General features: G+C 47.4%; 1 protein-coding gene across 2 annotated transcripts in view; it reads left to right on the top strand.

The window, feature by feature from the left end:
• The window catches only part of LOC115458661 (coiled-coil domain-containing protein 9-like), a 113,501-nt gene that overhangs the window by 31,526 nt on the left and 57,149 nt on the right, over nt 1–24,826 (top strand). For both annotated transcript variants that reach the window (XM_030188496.1, XM_030188497.1), the window contains exon 2: nt 9,250–9,342. In XM_030188496.1, coding sequence (XP_030044356.1) covers nt 9,250–9,342 — 93 coding nt within the window. The remainder of the gene's footprint in view (nt 1–9,249; nt 9,343–24,826) is intronic.

Raw genomic sequence — 24,826 nt, forward strand, 5'->3', positions numbered from 1 at the left:
AGCCGCCTTTTGAACCCTTGTCGAGGGCATCTCTGAAAGACCTGACGTTGAAAGCAGTCTTTTTGGTGGCTATCACTTCAGCCAGAAGAATTTCCGAGCTCCAGGCGCTATCATGTCGAGAGCCCTTTCTGCAGTTCACTGAGGCAGGAGTGTCTATTCGCACAGTGCCTTCCTTCCTGCCCAAGATTGTTTCTCGCTTAATGTGAATCAGCAGCTCTGTCTCCCATCCTTTCGTAGGGAGGACTACCCAGAGGAGTACTCTGCTCTCAAATATCTAGATGTGAAACGAGTCATCATCAGATACTTGGAAGTGACCAATGATTTCCGGAAGTCGGATCATCTGTTTGTCCTGTTTGCAGGTCCTCGTAAGGGTCTGCAGGCTGCTAAGCCTACAGTGGCAAGATGGGTCAAGGAAGCCATTGCAGAGACTTATGTGGCCGCGGGGAAGGTGCCGCCTATCCGGCTGAAGGCTCATTCCACTAGAGCTCAGGCGGCCTCGATGGCGGAGGCCGGGTCCGTCTCCTTGGAAGAGATTTGCAAGGCGGCAACTTGGGCATTGGCTCATACCTTCTCCAGGCATTATCGCTTGACTGTGACTGCTCGGGCGGAGGCCCGGTTTGGAGCTTCAGTGTTGCGGTCAGGGATTTCTATGTCCCGCCCTGGTTGAATACTGCTTCGGTACATCCCACCAGTCTATGGATTGATCAGCATGATGATATGGAAGGTAAAATTATGTATCATACCTGATAATTTTCTTTCCATTAATCATAGCTGATCAATCCATAGCCCCTCCAGATATCTGTACTGTTTTTATTCTGGTTGCATTTCAGGTTCAAGTTTAGTCTTCAGTTCCTGTTCAGGAGGACTTCGTGTTCAAGTTTTTTCAATTGGATTCTTCAGGAGTTGAGACGATTTTGTGTTACAGTGAGCTGCTGCATTCCTCTCCCTTCCGTTTTTCGTGGTTGGATTGAGACCTAAATTCTGCCGGCGCTCCCTCCCACTTCGTGCGGCTGTAGGGCAGCTTTGTACCCCTCCCGCTTTGGCGGTGTTAGGGTTAGTCAGCTCCTCCCGCGGTTGCGGTTGCAGGATAAGCCAGATCCCTCGCATCGGCGGGTGTGGTGTCCCTCCCCGCTCCGCGGGGATGAGCTGGACGGATTCCCCTCCCCCACTTGTGTGGGGAAGAGCTGGGTTAATTTCCCTCCCCCGTTTCGGCGGTGGTGAGCGGGGCAGAGTGTCGCTTTGTGGGTGTAATTCTCTAAGTGCTGAGTCCTGCGGATGGAGCTTTGATATCGACATACTGAGGAGTTTCCGGCAGCACATGACCACATATAGGGAGGCAAAAGGATTGCTCTCTATCTCCACCTGCTGGTAGATGGACACAACCCCACCAGTCTATGGATTGATCAGCTATGATTAATGGAAAGAAAATTATCAAGTATGATACATAATTTTACCATAATTGTATTTTGACAATTTATATAAGTTGTAGAATGTGGTGGAGGAAAAGTATTTATTAAATAAGAACAGATCTGGGACCGAAAAACTTTAAAAGCCTTGTTTTTTGGAACATTAGCTCATGGCCTTAATGCAAAAATATAGGAAAAAGCCATTTTTATGGGTGCAGTAAAAACGGCCTTAGCGTAAGCTCACTTTTTTACCTCAGCTTAGTAAAAGGACCCCATAGTTATTTTGTGTAGTGTTTAAGCATTGACGTTTCTGATGCTTTTCTGTACAAGTGTGTTGCTTGATTTGTTTTACTAAAATTCTATTAAAAAAGAAAATGACCAGACAATAAAGGTAGAGAGAAGAATTTTATTTCCTATTTAGTGATTGGAATATGCCTGTTCTCCGAGGACAAGCAGGCTGCTTGTTCTCACATGTGGGTCGACGTCTGCGTCGGACCAGGAATTGGCATTTTGTAAGCCAAATATTTAAAAAAAAGTTTTGCCAGAGTCTTCTGGTGTGCGTGCACCACGCATGCGCAGACCGATTTCCCGCCCGTCGCACGAACGTGTTCCTCAGTTTTCTTTTCTCCACATTGAGGTGTAGTAGAGTTTTTTTTCTGTACTCCTCTCAGGCCCGGGAAAGAGTCTTCATTTGTTTCATGGCTTTTTGCCTTGTTTTCTTTTCTTTTTTCACAAATTCTACAGTTAAAAAAAAAAAAAAAAAAAAACACTTCCCATAGTTTTATTTTTGCCCCTTTTAAAGTTTCGGTCAGGTTGTTCCCTTCTTTTTGTGCCCTTTTTCCTTCTAACAGGCACAATCTTGTCTTTGGATTTCGCCAAAGCCATTTTTCCTTCCATGTCATCGAAGACACCCAGTGGCTTCAAACGTTGTACTCTGTGCAACCGGACCATCTCAGGTACCGATACCTTTGTGGGACCCGGCCCTGAGGAGACGTGAGGATTCCACGTCCTCCTCGGTACCGAGGAGTCTTGATGACGGGCGTGGAGAAGGCGAAGAAGCACCGTCATCGTTCTCCTTCGACACACAGTGCTGGGAGATCCGGGGCGTCGAGGGAATGGGCACCCGTGAAGTGTCGGCGCCGAGAGGATTGCTCCCCCTCTATTCAGTTGGTGCCGATGCGTTGGTCTTCTGGCGACCAGGTACCTGCTCCTGGGCTCGACAGATACTGCCACCGGCTCCTTTAACGACCCCGCAGCCTTGTCCGACGGCAGCTCTCGACGAGCACATCAGGGCCCTGCTTCCAGAGCTTTTGGAAGGATTGCTGCGCCAGTCTGCGGTGTCAGGGGTGCTTGCGCCTTCCGTACCATCTGCTGCAGCGGCATCTGGCCCTTCGCCTGTGAAGTCCCCACCTCAGTGCCGCCTGCAGCATCGGTGTCTGCTGCCACCCAGGTCGACTTCTCTTCGACGTCAGTGGAGGAAGCTTCGCCGGAGTCCATGCGGGCGTCAACTTCTCGGCACCGCCATCGAGGATGTCGTTCCTTGGTGTCGAGGCAGGTTCAGTTTTGGACTGCTCTGAGGGATGTCTTGTCCAATACTGAAGATGAGAGTTCGTGGGAGGAAGAGGAAGATCCCAGGTACTTTTTTTCTGACGAATCCTATGGGATTCCCTCTGAACCTTCCCCTCCACTAGAAAGGAACTTTCTCCACTGGAGAATCTATCCTTTACCTCCTTTGTCCGGGAAATGGCTGCGGCTATTCCCTTCCGTGTGGAGGTTGAGGATGAGCCCAGGGCTGAGATGCTTGAGGTCCTGGATTATCCTTCTCCGCCTAGAGAGGCTGCAACGGCTCCTTTGTATCCTTATGCAGAATTGGTTGTTCCCTCTGTCTAATCCCGTAATCCCGAAAAAGACTGAATCCTGATATCGGATTCACGGAGAACCTAGATTGATGAGGTCTCAGCTACCTCACAATTCCATGGTGGTGGACTGTGCTCTCAAAAGAACCAAGAGCACTAGGGTCTATGCCTCGGCGCCCCCGGGCAGAGAATCTATAACCTTGGACTCTTTTGGGAGGAAGGTATATCAGGCTGCTATGCTGTCTGCCAAAATCCAGACATACCAGCTCTTCACGAGCATCCACTTGTGGAACTCGGTGAGGCAACTGTCTAGCTTGGTTGATGCACACCCTCTGGAGCAGGCTGAGTCTTTTTGCCAGGTGGTCAGGCAGCAGAAGGCGTATTGAAAATTCCTGGCTAGGGGGTACGTTCGACACTTTTGATGTAGCATCCAGGATCGCTGCCCAAGGTATAGTGATGCGCAGACTATCATTGTTTCTTGTCTTTCTGACCTGGATCATTCGGTCCAGCAGCGGGTGACGGATGTTCCTTGCCCGGGGGGGGGGAGGGTTTAACCTTTTTGGTGAGAAAGTAGAGGATTTAGTTGACTAGTTCAAGAAGCACAATGATGCTATGGATTCTCTCTCCCGCCGGGCGTCTTCTGCTACTACCTCCTCATCTAGCAGGTTTTTTTGGGGGGAAGAGGAGTGCTCTCTCTTTCTATGCTAGGCGTAGGTACACTCCTGCTTCTCGGCAGCCAGCCCAGGCTCAGTCCCAGCCCGCTCGTTCTCGTCAACAGCGTGCACCTAAGGCCACTGCGGCTCCCCAGCAAAAGCAAAGGACGTGCTTTTGACTGGCTCCAGTTCAGCATAGCCTCAGTAAACGTGTCCGTACCGGACAACTTGCCGTTTGGGGGGAGGTTAATGTTTTTTCACCAAAGTTGGCCTCTTATAACCTCCGACTGGTGCGTTCTTCAAATTGTCCGGTTTGGATACACCCTCAATCTGGACTCCAATCCTCCAAATTGCTCACCGGGAGCTCAGTCCTACAGCTCCCAGCACAAGCAGGTACTTGCAGAGGAACTCTCCGCCCTTCTACAGGCCCAAGTGGTTGAACCTGTTCCACCAGGGGAAGAAGGGCTGGAATTCTATTCCAGGTACTTCCTTGTGCAAAAGAAAACAGGGGGATGCGTCCCATCCTAGTCCTAAGGGCCATGAACAAATTTCTTGGCCGAGAAAAGTTCAGGATGGTTTCCCTGTGCACCCTTCTTCCCATGATTCAGGAAATGCTCTCTGGACTTAAAGGATGCTTACACACACATCTCGATACTTCCAGCTCACAGGAAATATCTTCGATTTTGGCTGGGAACATAGCACTTTCACAGGGCCGGTCTTAGGCAGAGGCGACCAAGGTGGCCGCATATGGCCCCGCGCCTAAGGGGGCCCCGCTCAGCGTGCCTCAACTCTGCCTCGTGCCTCCGCTCGAGCCGGACCGGGACCGCATCGAGTCACTCAACCTCTCTCCAACCATAGGCAGATAAAGCATTCCTGGCATACCTTGTACACTGTAGCACTGTGCTGGATCTTTTCTTAAAATTTTTCCTTATTTTCTCCTTTGTTATGAGAATTGGAACTACTAATTGTAGTGGACTTGAACTGAATAATTTCGGGGGAGGGGAGGTTTCATGATGATAGCATTGTGCTTATTATTTCAATCAGTTTTTTTGTACAAGTTTAGCTTCATTTGTCTTTATTTGAAATTTCATAAATAAAAAAAATTTCTAAAATGGAATAATCTTATCAATGGGGTGGAGCTAGGGTGGGGGCGGAGCTAGGATGGGGCCCCACCAAATTGGTCTGCACAGGGCCCCGCACTTGCTAAGACCGGCCCTGCACTTTCAGTACCGTGTACTTCCTTTTGGCCTGGCGTCTGCGCCCAGAGTGTTTACCAAATGCCTGGCTGTAGTCGCAGCATCGCTATGCAGACTGGGAGTGCATGTATTTCCTTATCTCGATGATTGGCTGGTGAAGAGCTCCTCGAAGGAAGGTGCTCTGGAGTCCATGCAATTGACAATTCAGGTGCTAGGGCTACTGGGGTTCGTCATAAATTATCCCAAGTCCCATCTCACCCCAGTCCAAAAATTGGAATTCATTAGAGCTCTGTTGAACACTCAGACAGCTCGAACTTATCTTCCCAAGGCAATGGCGGACAACCTTCTGTCCCTGGTGTCCATGGTTCAAGCGTCTCAGCAGGTCATGGCTCGGCAGATGTTGAGGGTACATGGCCTTCACAGTTCATGTCATGCCCCTGGCACGTCTACATATGAGATCAGCTCAGTGGACCCTAGCTTCCCAGTGGTTTCAAGCTGCAGGGGATCTAGAGAATGTAATCCAACTGTCCACCGGCTTTTGGAATTCTCTTCAGTGGTGGACGATTCGATCCAAATTGACCATGGGACGACCATTCCAAGTTCCTCAGCCACGAAAAGTGCTGACAACTGATGCATCTCTCCTGGGGTGAGGAATGCATGTAGTTGGGCTCCACACTCAGGGAGCCTGGTCCTTTCAGGAAAGAGGTCTGCAGATCAACCTCCTGGAATTAAGAGCGATCTGAAACGCTCTAAAGGCTTTCAGAGATCGGCTGTCCAACCAAGTCATCTTAATTAAGACAGTCAGGTTGCCATGTTTTACACCAACAAGCAGGGGGGCACCGGATCTCGCCCTCTGTGTCAGGAAGCCGTCCAGATGTGACTTTGGGCTCGCTGTCGCTGCATGTTTCTCCAAGCCACTTATCTGGCAGGTGTAAACAACAGTCTGGCCAACAGGTTGAGCAGGATAATGCAACCTCACGATGGTCACTGAACATGGGCGTAGTCCACAAGATCTTCCAAACATGGGGCACCCCCTCGGTGGATCTTTTTGCCACTCAGATCAATCACAAGATCCCTTAGTTCTGTTCCAGACTTCAGGCCCACGACAGACTAGCGTCGGATGCCTTTCTCCTACATTGGGGGACAGGCCTTCTGTATGCGTATCCTCCCATACCTCTAGTAGGGAAGACTTTGCAGAAACTCAAGCAAGACTGCGGAATCATGATCCTGATTGCACCCTTCTGGCCGCATCAGATTTGGTTCCCTCTTCTTCTGGAGTTGTCCTCCGAAGAACCGTGGAGATTGGACTGTTTTCCAACCCTCATCAGTCAGAACAAGGGGGCACTTCTACATCCCAACCTCCAGTCTCTGGCTCTCACGGCCTGGATGTTGAGAGCTTAGAATTCGCCTCCTTGAGTCTTTCAGAGGGTGTCTCCCGAGTCTTGCTTGCTTCCAGAAAAGATTCCATGAAGAAGTGTTATTCTTTCAAATGGAGGAGATTTGCCATCTGATGTGACACCAAGGCCGTAGATCCTCTTTCTTGTCCTACACGGACCCTAAGGGTTCATCTTAGTGCGATTAGTGCCTATCATCGCCGTGTAGAGGGTAAGCCTATCTCTGGACAGCCTTTAGTTGTTCGCTTCATGAAAGGTTTGCTTTTGTCAAAGACCCCTGTCAAACCTCCACCAGTGTCATGGGATCTCAACGTCGTTCTCACTCAGCTGATGAAAGCTCCTTTTGAACCTCTGAAGTACTTGACCTGGAAGGTCATTTTCTTGGTGGCTGTTACTTCAGCTTGTAGGGTCAGTGAGTTTCAGGCCTTAGTAGTACATGCACCTTGTATCAAATTTCATCACAACAGAGTAGTCCTCCGCACTCATCCTAACTAAGTTCCTGCCTAAATGTGGTGTCGGAGTTCTATCTGAACCAGTCAATTGTCTTGCCAACATTCTTTCCCCATCCTCATACCCGCCCTGGCGAAATCAGTTTGCACTCCTTGGACTGCAAGAGAGCATTGGCCTTTTACGTGGAGCGGACAAAGCCCTTTAGACAGTCCGCCCAGTTGTTTGTCTCTTTTGTTCCCAACAGGAGTGGAGTCGCCATCAGAAAATGCACAATCTCCAATTGGCTAGCAGATTTAGCTCACCTAAACGCGCTGTGATTGGCTGAGAGAGACCTAGGGGCGGAAGATGGTCGGGTATCGAAGACGTGGACGATGGGTGGCCTCAGCTGCGCTGTCCTTCACTTTTCTTGCAGTTGAGGACGTCCATCATCCACGCTCTTCCTGAGCAGAGCCTTGTTGATGCTGCATATATTCCTGGCTTATGTCTGTCGTGTACGTGTGAAGTTCTGAAGCTTAACCTGATTTTCTCTTCTCTGGAGGATTGTAGCTGGAGCGCAAATAGACTGTTGGCAAGTACGGTATGAGCAAGTATGTCCTCAGCGAAGGTGCCATAACTTAAAAAAAAAAAAAAAAAAATTTTTAACGTTTCTCACGAGCATTTGGGACACCCAGCTTGTTCATTTTTTTTGTTTTTGTTTTTTTTGTTAATGGTTGTTAGGCGCTTTCCCACTGGTCTCTAGGGTCCCGTTCACAGCAGCCCCAGCCTAACGAGAGGTGCAGACCTCCCATTAGGTTGTCCACGGTGAGGGGAATCGGAAAACGGTAGTGCACCTCATTATAATAGCCTGCAACAATTGTGCAGCTCATTATAATAGCCTTTGAATCATCTGCATTCTGTTTTCGTTAACTGCTACCGTGATAGGAAAATGGCCTTTAGTGCATGCCAGGGTTTACTACTTGCTCGTTAATGGCTCGTTAAGTTTAGTGCATCTGGCCCTCAGTGACTGAAGCCAGGTATTCTGTTAGTATGGAGTTGTAATCTGGCTTATTCAGTTTTCCCAACAGATATGCTTATTTATTGTACTGCCTTTTCCTAGTTAATATTATTTTTGGAAGTTACACCAGAATAGTAGATTTGCTGTAGGACCTGAGTGGCTTTTTGTACAGTTTTGTATTACTTCACAATATTCCTGATAGTGAGAAGGTGTATGTTGCTGTAACTGAGATTGTGTTAGAAACAAATATGCTTTCTTTGTAGCAAGTCTTATGAGGAAATGTTGGAGGAGAGACCAAGTAGTTTTGTAAATGCAGAATATATATTTGGATTTAATACAAAATGGAAGAAGTATGTGTATATTGAGGGACTGTGGAGAGAGATATTACTCAATGGGTCTGAAGAGTTCAACTTGTACTATCCCGTTCTAGCCTTCAATGTGGCCTGCAGATGTTGAATCCTATAATGGCTGCCCTCACTGCAGTTATGGTTGGGGATGGGATGAGGTGTGGCATGAGGAAGGGCGGTGTCAGGTTTCTCTGTGAAAAAGTTGACAACCCTGAGCACACCATTCATTTAACTAGTGGGTATCTAAAACTCCCAGTTAAAGACAGCTGCAGCCCACCGAATCCAATCAGAACACTGGCAGTCAGCAGCGGCGCTCCAATCTGCTGATATGTTTACCACGGGCATACTCAATTCTCATTCATGTTTAGTTCATGCATGAGAATGGAGTATGCCTGGGGTGCTAGTGTCAGCGGCTTAGAGTGTTGCCACTGACTGGCGCGCGTTTCTAAGCATGGGTCAGCTGGCTATGGATGTCTTTAGCTGGCAAGGCTTGGGATCTTCACCAGCTAGGGTATTTTATTTTTAAATTTTGTAGGGGAGCAGGGGCAAAGGAAATACTTGCCCACCCAAGAATTGCCTTCTAGTTATGCCCATGGTTTGTATGTCTTAATACTGAATAGAAGAAAGCAAAGCACAACCTGAGCAACCACATTAAAAAGTGGGAATTGTGTGTTTTGGGGCGCAGAAACATCCGCACGAGTTAGAGGTTCCTGTGCTCTGGCAAAGCAGACCCACTTGGTTTCATCAGTATGGTGACTGTATTAATCTTGCTTGCTCATGGAGAGCTCCTGTACTCCTACATAGCTTTGGCAAATATGTATTTTCTGTTTACATCTTATTTAGCTACTCCTGTCACTTGAACCTCACTTATGCACTATGCATTACCAAATGTTTAAGCCGTCAGTACATTTTCCTGGTTTAAAAATTTGGCATGTCTTTCATCTGTCATCTAGAGCACCAGAATTATCAGCGGCGATCCTCAGAAGCAAAGGATCGGTACTGGCCAGATTGAATCCCAGTCCTTTGGCTGTAAAAGTGATGATGAGGTATATATAGTGTGTTCAATCAGTTTATTATTAAGTTTAATTTGTTTTCTCTTTTTATACTATATAGCAGTAAGCAGTGGTTGTTGGTCTTATGCTTAGATGCCACTTGCTCTTGTTTCAGATAGTTCTTATTCTCTGAGGACAAGCAGACTGTTGGTATTCTCACATCTGGGTGACATCATCTGAAGGAGCCCAGTGCAGACGCTGCCTAGTGTATATAGTTACTAGAAATTTCTGACAGCATCCCACCATGCAAACACGGGTGTCTTCCCACCCAATGCGCAAGGGCAAGTTTCTCAGTCTGTTTTTATCCATGGAGTTGGGAGGTCATAACTTCGTGGTCTCTCTCAGCACGTATTAACAGTTGCTTTTTCAGTGCCTTCCCGTGTGGATTTTTCCTTAATTTTTCTCCCTGGGACTGGTCAGCATCAAGGAAGCATTATGGGTTCAATGTCATCCTCATTGACACCAAGGAATTGCAATGCTGAGCATCGAGGGAAGTCAAAGAAGCACAAGCATCTGTCACCTTCGAAGCATGGTGCCAAGAGCACTGGGACATTGGCAGTGCCGATACCCGACAAGCGCCAGCACTGAGAGGATAGCTTCCCCTCTTTGGTGGAGGTGCTGGTGAACCAGTGTTCGGGCAGCCAGGTTCTTGTTTCTGGTTCTACACAGGTTCTTTTTCAGGCTGTCTCCAAACCTGCTACCCATCCTTTGTCAACGCCTGCCCTCAATGAACGGTACCAGCCCTAATGCTTCTGGCCACATCAGTCCCAACCCCAGAAGGCCCAGCTGGCTTCCCAGTCACAGCAAAGGACAAAGTTATGACTGGCTCCTGGAGAGCGTAGCTGCCATCCAAGTAACCATCTTGGATGGCCTACCAGTGGAAGGGGGGTTGAATTTTTACTATCAAAAGTGGCCCCTTATTACCACCCGTTAGTAGGTTCTTTAAATAATCTGCCTTGCTTACGTACTCATTGGCTTCAGAAACCACCAAATTGCACACCGAGAACATCTTACATCAGCTCTCAGCACAAGCAGGTGCTTGCAGAGGAAACCTCCATCCTTCTACAGGTGAATGCAGTCAAACCCAGACCACCCTGAAAAAGGGAAGGGATTCTATTCCAGGTACTTCCTTGTGCCCAAGAAGACAAAGAGATTTCATCCCATCCTAGACCTAAGGGCCCTGCACAAATTCCTGCTCAAATAAAAGTTCAGGGCGACTTCCCTGGGCACCCTTCTCCCCATGATTAGGAACAAGATTGGAAATGTTCTCTGAACTTGAAGAAGAATGCCTATACTCATATTTTGTTGCTTTCCAGTCATAGATTTCGAGTAGGGAAACAGCACTATCAATATCTCATTCTACCTTTTGCCTTGCATCAGCTTCCAGGGTCTTCACAAAATGTCTAGCAGTAGTTGCAGCATTGTTATGCACACTGGGAATTTGTGTTTTACTACCTGGACGATTGGCTAGTCAAGAGCACATCGCAGGAAGGAGCGCAAGAGTCAGTGCAGAGAATATTTCTGGGGCTGAAACTCCTAGGATTTGTCATACACTACCCCAAGTCCCATTTTCTCCCAACTCAACGATTGGAATACATAGGCACCCTGCTAGATACTGTGCGAGCTCAGGCCTTTCTGCTGCTAGTGAGAGCAGATAGCTTGATAGCGCTCGCCTCAGAAGTCCGGAGCAGCAGGCAGGTCACAGCTTGGCAGATGTTGAGATTGTTAGGCCACATGGCCTCCACATGGTATGTCGCTCCCATGTGTCGCCTCCATTGGAGAAGTGCCCAAGGGGCTGTAGCTACCCAGTGGTCTCAACCTACAGGGAACCTAGCAGACGTCATCTGAGTTCCTCCAGAGCTTGTTCAATTTCTCCTTTGGTTGACAATGTGGCCTAATTTGACTGTGGGACTCTCATTCCAAATTCCACCTACTTAAAAGGTATTGACAATGGATGCATCCAGCTTGGGATGAGGGGCTCATGTGGATGGGTTTAACACCCAGGGAATGTGGTCTGCTCGTGAGACAGATCTTCAGAAGGCTGGTGTGGAGATGCTTGTTCTTATCCAAACCGAGAGTCAGATTGCAATGTATTATGTGAACAAGCAGGGGGGAATGGGATCTTACCCCTTGTGTCAGAAGGCAGTATGGATGTGGCAGTGGACCCTCCATCCTGGGATGGTACTACGAGCAACATACCTGGCTGGCAAGGACAACAGACTGAGCAGAGTAATGCAATCTCATGAGTGGGCTATCAATAGGGGCATAAACCGCATCATCTTCCTAGAGTGGGGTACCCCCTTGGTGGATCTTCTCACCATTCATCTCAACAACAAGGTCCCTCAGTTCTGCTCCAAACTCAGATCACAAGGCAGACTGGCGTGATATTCCTTTCTCCTTCAGTGGGGGCCATGTCTTCTGTATGCGTATTCTCCAGTACCTATTATAGAGAAGACATTGCTGAAACTCGGGCAAGATCAGGAACAGTGATCCTGATCGCTCCATTCTGGTGGATATCGGAGTGTTTTTTCCAACCTTCATAATGCAGAATGAGGGGTCCCTTCTGCATCCCAACCTCCAGTACCTTCACAGCTTGGATATTGAAGGCATAGAATTTTAGTGCTTGAGTCTGCCTGAAGGTTTCTCCAAAATCTTGCTTCCAGAAAAGATTCCACTGAGAGGTGTTGCTCTTTTAAATGGAAAGGTTTGCTGTCTGGTGTGAGGGCACAGCCCTAGATCCTCTCTCTTGCCCTTCACAAAAACTGCTTGAATACCTCCTGCACCTTTCTGAGTCTGGTTTAAAAGCCAACTCTGTAAGTGTACATCTTAGTTCAATCAGGGCTTACCATTTTTCTGTAAGGGGTAAGCATCTCTGTATAGCCTCTAGTTCAATTCATGAAAGGTTTGACCACTGATCAAACCTCCTACCGTGTCACAGGATCTCAATGTTGTTCTAACCCAGCTGATGAGAACTCCTTTTCATCCACTTGACTCCAGTCATCTGAAGTATTTGACCTGGAAAGTCATATTTTTGGTGGTAGTCACTTCATCTTGTGTAATCAGTGAACTTCAGGCCCTAGTAGCTGATCCACCTTACATGAAGTTCCATCACAACAGAGTAGTTCTTCACACACACTCTAAGTTCCTTCCTAAGACGGTGTAAGAGTTCTATCTTAACCAGGCAATTGTTCTGCCAACATTTTTCCCAAAGCCGCATGCCTATCCTGGCAAAAGTGTACTGCATACCTTAGACTGCAGGCTAGCCTTCGCCTTCTATCTGGAGCGGTCTAAAGCCCATAGACAGTCCACCCAGATTTTTGTTTCTTTTGATCCAAACAAAATAGGGATAGCCAGCGGCAAATGCACTATTATCAGTTATCAGATTGCATCTCCTTTACTTATGCCCAGGCTGGGCTGGCTTTAGAGGGTCATGTCAAGGCTCATATCAGTAAAATATCATACACAGATCCACAACTGCTGATAAATAAAAACCCACAGCAGAGTTAGTCTATATTAGAAAAGGAGGAAAATGTCTCAACCAATGCGGCAATGATTATCAAAGAATCTTACTGCACGCACAAAAAGTCATCATAGACTAAAAAACCCCCATAAAAAGAAAAATAATATTTTATTTTTATTATTATTTTCTCCTTCTTAAATTTAGTGCTTCACATAGGTAGTTTGTAGTGATGTGTACTCTTCTTTATATCACATAATGAATTATTTGTAAGATGCACACAGCCACTTATCTTAGAAATGTCTCCTCCAGCTTGCATATTGATTCCAACAATTCCGTTTCAAAATCCTTCATCAGGGAACCATACCGCAAGACCTTCAACAGCAAACAATGCGGGAGTCAAGAAAACAAAAAAAGGCTCATATCAGTGCCATGGCTATGTCGGTAGCCCACTTAGCCTTCATTGAGGAAATTTGTATGGCTGTGATGTGGTCTTTGATCCACACATTCACATCTCACTACTGCTTGAGCAGGATAAACAAAGTGACAGCCCGTTCAGTCACAGTACTGAACTGAATTTGATGTGTAGAATCCAACTCCACCTTCCTAGGCCTAGTTTTGTTCTGTTCCGTTCCAGGCTCCATCTCCACAACTAGATTGTATATAGTTTAAGGTTGATTGACTTCACGGTCTTGACTTTTCAAGTTCCTATTGTCCTCATATTGTTTTGTTGTTGGTGAACCTGGTAGTTAGGGATTTCCCAGATGTGAGAATACCAATGGCCTACTTGTCCTCGGAAAAAGCAAAGTTACTTACCTGTAGCAGATTTTCTCTGAGGATAATAGGCCGGTTATTCTCACATACCCTCCCACCGCCCCCTAGGAGTTGTATTCCTGCAGCTATATTATTCTACTGAGGAGCTCGCGCGTTGGGCAGGAAAGCACTGGTGCATGTGTAGTGCTAGAGTTTTATTCTTGCTTGTGTATGGTAGACAGCATCCGCACGGGGCTCCGTCAGATGACGTCTGAATACTTGGCCTATATCCTTGAGAGCACCTGCTACAGGTGAGTAACTCTGCTGCATTTCTGCTTGATTTTGCATAGTTAATATATTTTTGGAGTTGCCACCCTTCCTATTTTTATTTATTTAGGGCTTATCATACTAAGCTGCAGTAAGCTGAGGCATCCCACAGTAAGTTCCGAATGTGCGTGCACAAACCACGCACGAAAAATGTAAAAAAAAAAAAAAGGTTTTTTTGGGAGGGGCCATGTCTGGGGGTGGAGAGTGGGCATTTTTGTGCTAATCAGCACATCTACATTGCTGTGCGTTAACTGATTAATGTGGGATTTGTTCTGAGCTCTTACCGCCTAAAAAAATAGGTGGCGGTAAGGGCTCACATACTAATTTTTGTTAATGGCCACATGCTAATGGCAACATTAAACGTGCTCAAAATTAACTGTGGGGGAAGAGATCCCTATTATAATGAAATCTATCCACAATCAAATGGATTCTCAAAATACAACTAGCAAACACCCTTGTTAGTATTAGGAGGAAAAAGACCTCGAGAAGCCCCCAGACATACAACTCAGTCTATGGGGAGCTGGACTTCCTCATCATCTGCCAAAAAAACCCTCTGTAAATAATTAGCCTTAAGCTTTAAACTCAGCAAAGCAAGTAATTCAACTTAGCTTCTTTAAGTAGATCTCTGCGTCTTTCTCTCAAACTATTGAAACGGTGGCCAGCGTTTCGAATTCACACTTTCTGCTTCAGGATCACCGGACAAAATATCTGAAATAAGATCAAAAAAAGTTATATATATCGTTCTCAGTATAATTTCTAGAACATTAAGAAATCTACTTGATGTGCTTACTACCGCTCAGTACTGCCGGCGGAAGCTACGGAGACACCCTCCTGGGAAAATGGCGTTCCTTTTAAAACTTGAATGACGTCATATGCTACTGCGTTCTAAAAGAAATGTTTGTTTTATATTAATTACAAAACTAAGATACTGTCCATTCCACATATTGATGTTTCTGATGTATAGTTCATAAAAAGGTTCATAGAAAGTGGATCCATTCTATTTTTGAATTTAATCCTATTGGAATAAAGGCTTTCAATTTAAATATCCATCTTTGTTTATTTTGTAAAAGGATTCAACGTCTTTTTGCCCCACTCTCTGAAATCTGTTGTAACACAAGACACTGAAGGGAATTGAATTGATGTTTAAACTCGTTGCAGTGTAGAGCTAAAGGCGAAGTCGTTTTTGTAGTTTTAATGGCACTTTTGCGTTCAATCAACCTCACGTAGAGACTCCGGGAGGTTTGCCCTACATAAATCTTTCTGCAAGGGCAAATAATGCAATAAATAAAACTCGATTTGCAAGTTGTATTAATCTTTAAGTTAAATTCTTTTTGCGTGCCCGGTTGTATGAAAATCACTGTCTCAATCATGAAATTACACATCGAGCAATTATTGAATTTCCTATGTCCTTCATAGACTGGAATGACGTATGGATCCGCAGGGAGCTCTACCGGACGAAGTAATTCCTTCAAGTTTCTTCCTCTTGTGTATGCAAACCGTATTCGTGAGTTTGCAAAAACGGGTAATGTCTGGACTACATGCCAGTGATCTCTAAAAAATCTTAGCTTATTAGATGACTGTGTGTATTTTAGCACGCAAGAATACAAGTCTTTCTCAGAGGACAAGCAGGCTGCTTGTTCTCACATGTGTGGGTCGGCATCCACGGCGACCCCAGGCACGGAAAGATTTTCCAGTAAAATCCAGAAGCTTTGCGACAGCCTGTAGGATGCGAGGCGAACAAGCCGCGCATGCGTGGCCATCTTCCCACCCGCGCGCGTCCGTTTCCGCCTTAGTTTTTTCTTTTCAGCGGCGGAGAGTGGCTGCTTGCGGTCCCTCTCGCTCAGGTCCTCAGGGAAAAACCTTGGCGTTTTTAGCAGTTCTTATCACTTTTTTCGTGGTTTCCGTCACCTCTTTCCCCTTTTTCCAGTTATAGTTAACAAAAAAAACCCCCTCGTTTTCCTTAGTGTTTTGCCTAGCTTTCTTTCGTTTCCGTTGCAGCCGGCTTGGACCGCCTGTCCGCAGTCCCCTTTTTTTCTCTTCGTGCCCTTTACTTGGCACAATCGAGCCATTCGATTTCGCCGCCGCGATTTTTCCACTCATGTCTTCGAAGCCTCCCAGCGGCTTCAAGAAGTGTGCTCGGTGCCAGCGGTCGAACTCGGGCACTTATCCACACTCCTGGTGCATTCAGTGCCTTGGGCCCGACCATCGCCCAGATGCTTGCAAGTTGTATCTTAGCTTGAAAAAACGGACACAGCCATCGAGACAAGCTCTTCGGAACCGACTTTTTGGAGCTTCGTCCGGTTCCTTGGCGTCGACATCGGCACCAGGGATGGCATCGACTTCAGGAGCGCAGGTAATGGCTGTCCACCAGACGCTGGGAGCAGTGAGCCATCGAGCTAGTCTCCACCTGCCTCAAAGTCTCCTGCTGTGCAGGCCCCTCGGGACCAACCACTTTCGGACCCAACCCCGAGGAAACGTGTGGATTCCACGTCCTCCTTGTCAGTACCGAGGAGTATCGATGACGTGCATCGAGCGAAGGCGAAGCATCGTCATCGATCTCCTTTTAAGCACGGTACCGGGAGCTCCGGGGCGTCGAAGGATTCGGCACACGTGAAGCGCCGACGCCGGAAGGAACGCTCATCCTCCAGAGGTGTTGGTGCGTCGGTCTAAAGGCAGCTCGGTACCACCTCCTCAATCTCCACAGATTCTGACGCCGATTGCTGCACCGACCCCACAGCCTTGCTCGACAGCGACTAGACGAGCGCATCCGAGCCATTCTTCCAGGTCTTCTGGAGGGGTTGCTGCGTCAGTCTGCTCCGGTGCCGGGGGTGCTGGCTTTATCTTGTCCGATACCGATGAGGATGCCTCGTGGGATGAAGGGGAGGATCCCAGGTATTTCTGTTCCAAGTACTTTTGTGGTCTTCCCTCTGATCCTACTCCTTCACCAGAAAGAAAACTTTCTAATGGGAGTGTCCTTTCTTTCTCTTCATTTGTCCTGGAAATGTCTGTGGCTAATCCCTTCCCTGTGGTATCTGAGGATGAGCCCAGGACTGAGATGCTCAAGGTCCTTGACTATCCTTCACCACCTAAGGAGTCATCCACTGTTCCTTTGCATAATGTGCTCAAGGAGACACTTATGCAGAACTGGATGAAACTGCTAAGTTATCCCACCATTCCCAAGAAAGCTGATTCACGGAGAGCCTGAGCTGATGAAGTCGCAGTTACCTCACGACTCTATGGTTGTGGATTCCGCTCTCAAGAGAGCCAGGAGTTCTAGAGATTTTTGCCTCGGCGCCCCCAGGACGAGAATCTAGAACCCTGGACTCTTTGGGGAGAAAGGCCTATCAGTCCTCTATGCTCGTGGCCAAAATTCAATCCTCCCAGCTCTACACGAGCATTCACTTGAGGAACACGGTGAAGCAACTGGCGGACTTGGTTGATAAGCTCCCTCCAGAGCAGGCCCAGCCTTTTCAGGAGGTGGTCAGGCAGCAGAAGGCGTGTCGTAAATTCCTGTCCAGGGGTGCTTACGATTCTTTTGATGTTGCATCCAGAACCGCTGCCCAAGGTATAGTGATGCGCAGACTCTCATGGCTGCGTGCCTCTGACCTGGACAATAGAGTCCAGCAGCGGATTGCGGATGTCCCTTGCCGGGGGATAATATTTTTGGTGAGAAAGTCGAGCAAGTGGTTGATTAGATCACGCAGAATCTCTCCCGCCGGGCGCCTTCTGCTACTACCTCATCAGGTAGATGTTTTTTCCGGGGAAGGAAGAATGCTCCTTATGCTTATAACAAGCGTAGGTACAATCCTCCTTCTTGACAGCCTTCTCAGGCTCAACTCCAGCGCGCTCGTTCTCGTCAACAGCTTTCGCCAAGGCCAGGCCCCTGTGGCTCCCCAGCAAAAGCAAGGGACGGGCTTTTGACTGGCTCCAGCTGACCATAGCCCCTATAAAGGTGTCCGTGCTAGACGACTTGCCGGTCTGGGGGAGGTTGACATTTTTTCACCAAAGGTGGTCTCTCATATCCTCCGATCAGTGGGTTCTTCAAATAGTTTGGTTAGGATACTGTCTCAATTTGGTCTCCAGACCTCCAAATTGCCCACCGGGAGCTCAGTCCTTCAGCTTCCAGCACAGGCAGGTACTTGCAGAGGAACTCTCCACCCTTCTCAACGACAGTGCGATCGAGCCCGTTCCACTAGGGCAAGAAGGGCTGGGATTCTATTCCAGGTACTTCCTTGTGCAAAAGAAAACAGAGGGGATGCGTCCCATCCTAGACCTAAGGGCCCTGAACTGATTCCTTGTCCGAGAAAGGTTCAGAATGGTTTCCCTGGGCACCCTTCTTCCCATGATTCAGGAAAACGATTGGCTATGCTCTCTGGACTTAAAGGATGCCTATACACGCATTCCGGTACTTCTAGCTCACAGGAGGTATCTTCGATTCCGTCTGGGAGCGCAGCACTTACAGTATTGTGTGCTGCCCTTTGGTCTGGCATCTGCGCCCAGGGTCTTTACAAAATGCCTGGCAGTAGTTGCAGTGTCTCTACGCAGACTGGGAGTGCATGTGTTCCCTTATCTCGACGATTGGCTGGTGAAGAACACCTCAGAGGCAGGAGCTCTACAAATGCAGATGACTATTCAACTGCTGGAGCTGCTCGGGTTTGTTATAAATTACCCCAAGTCCCATCTTTTCCCTGTTCAGCAACTTGAATTTATAGGAGCTCTGCTGGATTCACAGACGGCTCGTGCCTATCTTCCCGAGGAGAGAGCAGACAATCTTCTTTCTCTAGTTTCCATGGCCAGAGCGTCTCAGCAGATCACAGCTCGGCAGATGTTGAGACTTCTAGGCCATATGGCCTCCACAGTCCATGTGACGCCCATGGCTTGTCTTCACATGAGATGAGCTCAATGGACCCTAGCTTCCCAGTGGTATCAAGCTGCAGGGAATCTAGAGGATGCAGTCTGGCTGTCCTCCGATTTTCACAATTCCCTTCAGTGGTGGACAATTTGATCCAATTTGATCTTGAGACGTCCTTTTCAAATTCCTCAGCCACAAAAAGTGCTGACCACGGATGCATCTCTCCTGGGGTAGGGAGCTCATGTCGATGGGCTTCACACTCAAGGAGTTTGGTCCCTCCAGGAAAAAGGTCTTCAGATCAATCTCCTGGAGTTGGGAGCGGTCTGGAACGCTCTGAAGGCTTTCAGAGATCGACTGTCCAATCAAATCATCCAAATTCAGACATACAATCAGGTTGCCATGTACTACATCAACAAGCAGGGGGGCACAGGATCTCGCCCCCTGTGTTGGGAAGCCATCCAGATGTGGCTTTGGGCTCATCGTCACGGTATGTTTCTCCAAGCCACGTATCTGGCAGGTGTAAACAACAGTCTGGCCGACAGGTTGAGCAGGATTATGCAACCTCATGAGTGGTCTCAATTTGGGCATCATACGCAAGATCTTCCGAGAGTGGGGCACCCCCTTGGTGGATCTTTATGCCACTCAGCTCAATCACAAGGTCCCTCAGTTCTGTTCCAGACTTCAGGCCCACGACAGACTAGCGTCAGATGCTTTTCTCCTTCATTGGGGGAAGGGCCTTCTGTATGCATATCCTCCCATACCTCTGGTGAGGAAGACTTTGCTGAAACTCAAGCAAGACCGCGGAACCATGATTCTGATTGCTCCCTTCTGGCCGCGTCAGATTTGGTTCCCTCTTCTTCAGCAGTTGTCCTCCAAAGAACCGTGGAGATTGGAGTGTTTTCCAACCCTCATAACTCAGAACGAGGGGGCGCTTCTGTATCCCAACCTCCAGTCTGGCTTTCCCGGCCTGGATGTTGAGAGCATAGAATTCGCTTCCTTGGGTCTTTCAGAGGGTGTCTCCCGAGTTCTGCTTGCTTCCAGGAAAGATTCCACGAAGAAGTGTTACTTGTTCAAATGGAGGAGGTTTGCCGTCTGGTGTGACATCAAGGCCCTAGATCCTCGCTCTTGTCCTACACAGACCCTGCTTGAATACCTTCTGCATTTGTCAGAGTCTGGTCTCAAGACCAACTCTGTAAGGGTTCATCTTAGCGCAATTAGTGCTTTTCATTCTTGTGTGGAAGGTAAGCCTATCTCTGGACAGCCTTTAGTCATTCGCTGCATGAGAGGTTTGCTTTTGTCAAAGTCCCCTGTCAAACCTCCACCAGTGTCATGGGATCTCAACGTCATTCTTACCCAGCTGATGAAGCCTCCTTTTGAGCCACTGAATTCCTGCCATCTGAAGTACTTGACCTGGAAGGTCATTTTCTTGGTGGCTGTTACTTCAGCTCGTAGAGTCAGTGAGTTTCAAGCCTTGGTAGTACATGCTCCTTATCTCAAGTTTCATCACAACAGAGTAGTCCTCCGCACGCACCCTACGTTATTGCCGAAGGTGGTGTTGGAGTTCCATCTGAACTAGTCAATTGTCTTGCCAACATTTTTCCCCATCCTCATGCCCGCCCTGCTGAACGTCAGTTGCACACCTTGGACTGCAAGAGAGCATTGGCCTTTTACGTGGAGCGGACAAGCCCCTTCAGACAGTCCGCCCAAATGTTTGTTTATTTTGATCCCAACAGGAAGGGAGTCGCAGTCGGGAAACGCACCATCTCCAATTGGCTAGCAGATTGCATTTCCTTCGCTTATGCCCAAGCTGGGTTGACTCTTGAGGGTCATGTCACGGCTCATAATGTTAGAGCCATGGCAGCGTCAGTGGCCCACTTGAAGGCAGCCACTATAGAAGAGATTTGCAAGGCTGCAACGTGGTCATCAATCCACACATTCACATCTCATTACTGCCTTCAGCAGGATACTCGACGCAATAGTCAGTTTGGGCAGTCGGTGCTGCAGAATCTGTTCGGGGTTTAGAATCCAACTCCACCCCCCTAGGCCCATTTTTATTCTGTTCCAGGCTGCACTCTGTTAGATGTTTTAGTTCGTAGGTCAATCCTTATGTCCTCGCCGTAGCGAGGCCCAATTGACCTTTCTTTGTTTTGAGTGAGCCTGGGTGTTAGGGATACCCCAGTCGTGAGAACAAGCAGCCTGCTTGTCCTCGGAGAAAGCGAAGATACATACCTGTAGTAGATATTCTCCGAGGACAGCAGGCTGATTGTTCTCACAAACCCGCCCACCTCCCCTTTGGAGTTGTTTTCCTTTACTTCTTGCTTTTGGATATAACTGAGCGGGAAGACGGCCGCGCATGCACCTCGCGCGCCAGAAGGTTCTCTCATAGCTTTGAGATATTTTTGCTTTGAAAATTTCCGTTGGTGGGGGCCGCCGTGGACATCGACCCAGTCGTGAGAACAATCAGCCTGCTGTCCTCGAAGATTACCTGCTACAGGTATGTATCTTCTCTTTATACAGTAATACCTCTGTTTTCGTTGACTTTGGTTATCGTCGGTTTTGGTTTTCGTCGATTTTTTCCGCGAAAAATTTGTCTCGGATTTCATCGGCATGCCCGCTTGACCTCGCTGCTAATTTTGCAAAAATAAAGGGCGACCCACGCGTTGTCCTGCTCATTGATTCATATGGAAATAATTGCCTCGGTTTTCGTTGGTTTCAGATTTCGCCGATTGTTTTCGGACAGATTATCGACGAAAACCGAGGTATCACTGTATTTTACTCTCTTATATGCTGACTTTACAGCTCGCTCTTGGTAACCTCTTTCAAAGAGTTGTTGTTGCATTGCTTTAGCTTGACTGCGAAAGTCTCTGTCGTCAGAGCAAATTCTTCTATATCTAAGGAATTGTGAAAAAGGAAGACTGTCACAAAGATTCTTTGGGTGACAGCTATTACATTGGAGAAATATATTCTTATCGGTTTTCTTACGATGTACTGTTGTTCTATATCCTTGTATGTCTTTTTGTATCATTATGTCTAGAAAAGTGATTGCATTTGGATCATACTGAACTGTGAACTTAATTCGAGGATGTCAATGATTTAAGTATCTCAACAAATCGGCTAATTCTTCACTGTCCACGTTCCACAACATAAACGTATCATCAATGAACCGGACCCATAACTCAATTTTTGCCGAAAAGAAGCTGGGATATACAAAATGATCTTCAAAATCAGTCATAAAAAAAATTGACTATCGAGGGGGCCATCACTACTAATTGATTTGATTTGCTTACTTTATTTTTTGTCTATTAGATTGTAAGCTCTTTGAGCAGGGACTGTCTTTCTTCTATGTTTGTGCAGCGCTGCGTACGCCTTGTAGCGCTATAGAAATGCTTAGTAGTAGTAGTACTCCTGAAATTTGCTGGAAAAACTGTCATATTGAAAGAAAATTTTTTTCCATGGCTATAGAAGCTAGGTTAGTAACAAAAGTAACCAAAAGATCTTCAAACCCCATCTGATTAAGTGACTTTCTAACTATAGTGAGTGCCTCCATTTGGGGGATAGAAGTATGCAGAGAGGTCACATCTAAAGTTACGAGTAGGCATCGATCCAAAGAGCCAGGCAATTGGTATAATTTATTTAAATAGTGTGTAGAATCCTTTATATACGACTGACCCTTAGGTACTAGAGGACATAAAAAAAAGTGTCTACATACACAGATAAGATAAGCTTGTAGAGAGCCTCCCGCCGCACAGCAAGGGGGCCGCACTGTAATCGCAGCTGCCTGCTACCTATTTAACCCCATCCGGCTTGGGTACCCCGCAAGAGCTGCGACAATACATACATTTGTACATCATGATTTTGTTTTTTTTTGGGGGGGGGGGGCGCGGGCTGGGTGCCGTCCGCTGCCCTGGCCACCGAAGAGGCCGTTCCTGCCCTCTTCCGGGGCTTTTAACCCCTTTTGGGTAGCCCCTCCTATGGCCAGCAGAGAGCCATGAGCGTCGGGGTCCTGCCCCTTCCTCACTCGTTCGCTCCCGGCTGGCCTAGGAGCGTATGCCCGTCGGGGCACGGCGCCATGTTATTTTTGGCTCCGTGCACCCTACGGGGCACTGCGCCTTGCTTTAACATAGGCAACCGAGACCCCTCGGGCCCACCATTCTTCTCTTTACCACTATAACCCAGGGATCTGTCCTTGGACCCCTTCTCTTCTCAATCTACACCTCTTCCCTGGGCTCCCTCATCTCATGGCTTCCAGTATCATCTCTATGCGGACGACACCCAGCTGTACCTCGCCACACCAGACATCACCGCAGAGACCCAGGCAAAGGTATCGGCCTGCTTAACCGACATTGCTACATGGATGTCTAGCCGCCACCTGAAACTGAACATGTCCAAGACTGAGCTCATCGTCTTTCCACCAAAACCCACTTCTCCTCTTCCTCCACTTTCTATCTCAGTGGATAACACCCTCATCCTCCCTGTCTCATCTGCCCGCAACCTCGGAGTCATCTTCGACTCCTCCCTCTCCTTCTCGGCACACATCCAGCAGATAGCCAAGACCTGTCGCTTCTTCCTCTTCAACATCAGCAAAATTCGCCCTTTCCTCTCTGAACACACCACCCGAACTCTCGTCCACGCTCTCATTACCTCTCGACTTGACTACTGCAACTTACGCCTCACCTGACTCCCACTTAGCCATCTATCCCCCCTTCAATCTGTTCAGAACTCTGCTGCACGTCTTATATTCCGATATACTCATATCACCCCTCTTCTCAGGTCACTTCACTGGCTTCCAATCCGATACCGCATTCAGTTCAAGCTTCTCCTTCTTACCTACAAATGTACTCAATCTGCTGCCCCTCACTGCCTCTCTACCCTCATCTCCCCTTATGTTCCCATCCGAAACCTCCGTTCACAGGACAAATCCCTCCTCTCAGTACCCTTCTCCAGCACTGCCAACTCCAGGCTCCGCCCATTCTGCCTCGCCTCACCCTATGCCTGGAACAACCTTCCTGAGCCCTTACGTCAAGCCCCCTCCCTGCCCATCTTCAAGTCTCTGCTTAAAGCCCACCTCTTCAGTGCTGCCTTTGGCACCTAACTCTTACCTTCAGGATATCCGGACTGCCCCAATTTGACTGCCCCTATCGTATTGTCTACTCACTTGTCCTTTAGATTGTAAGTTTTTTGAGCAGGGCTTGTCCTTTTATGTTAAATTGTACAGCGTTGCGTAACCCTAGTAGCGCTTTAGAAATGTTAAGTAGTAGTAGTATAAGGGTTCTAAAAAAGACCCTGGAAACTATCGGACGTCCTGGAGGTAGTGTCATTGTTTTGTGTACCTTCGGAAGCGTGTAGAACAGCGGAATTCTCTTAGTGATGTCAGTAAGAAAGCTAAATTCCTTTTGTGTGATCAAGTTATTGGAGAAAGCTTCACCACATAAGTTCAAAATCATCTGCTGTATTTCAGGCGTCGGATCTTCAGTGAGCTCTTGATAGTCATCTTTATTCATCAGTTGTCTCAGGACTTCATCATTATATGACTTACGATCTTGGACAACCATAGCCCCTCCTTTGTCAGCTTTCCGAATTACAATCTGGGGATTATTTTTAAGATGAAAAAGCGCCTTCTTCTCAGAGTAAGATAAATTGTTATAAGTTCTACTCACTGTCGCTTCCAATTTATCTAAATCTTTCAAAATCAATTGTTTGAAAATCGCTAGAGTGGGTTCCAGCGGTCCAGGAGGTTGCCATAAAGACTTAAGTTTAACACATGAGGTGTCTAAAGTCGTACTGGTGTTCTGTGAAAAAAATAATCGCAGTCAAAGTTTACGTAAAAACCTCTCCAGGTCTATTCTAGTTTGAAATAGATCATGTCTTTGTGTCAGTACAAATGAAAGGCCTCTGAGAATGTTTCTCGGGGACAGTAAGTGGATACATTGACAAGTTGATGACTCTTGGGTCAATTACCTCTGGGGGGGGGGGGGTTGTCGATAAGTTTAGGTTTTTTTTTTAACGCGGTAGCATATGACATCATTCAAGTTTTAAAAGGAACACCATTTTCCCAGGAAGGTGTGTCTGTAGCTTCCGCCAGCAGTACT

The sequence above is a fragment of the Microcaecilia unicolor genome, unplaced genomic scaffold, assembly GCF_901765095.1.
Source record: "Microcaecilia unicolor unplaced genomic scaffold, aMicUni1.1, whole genome shotgun sequence".
Classification (NCBI taxonomy): Eukaryota; Metazoa; Chordata; class Amphibia; order Gymnophiona; family Siphonopidae; genus Microcaecilia; species Microcaecilia unicolor.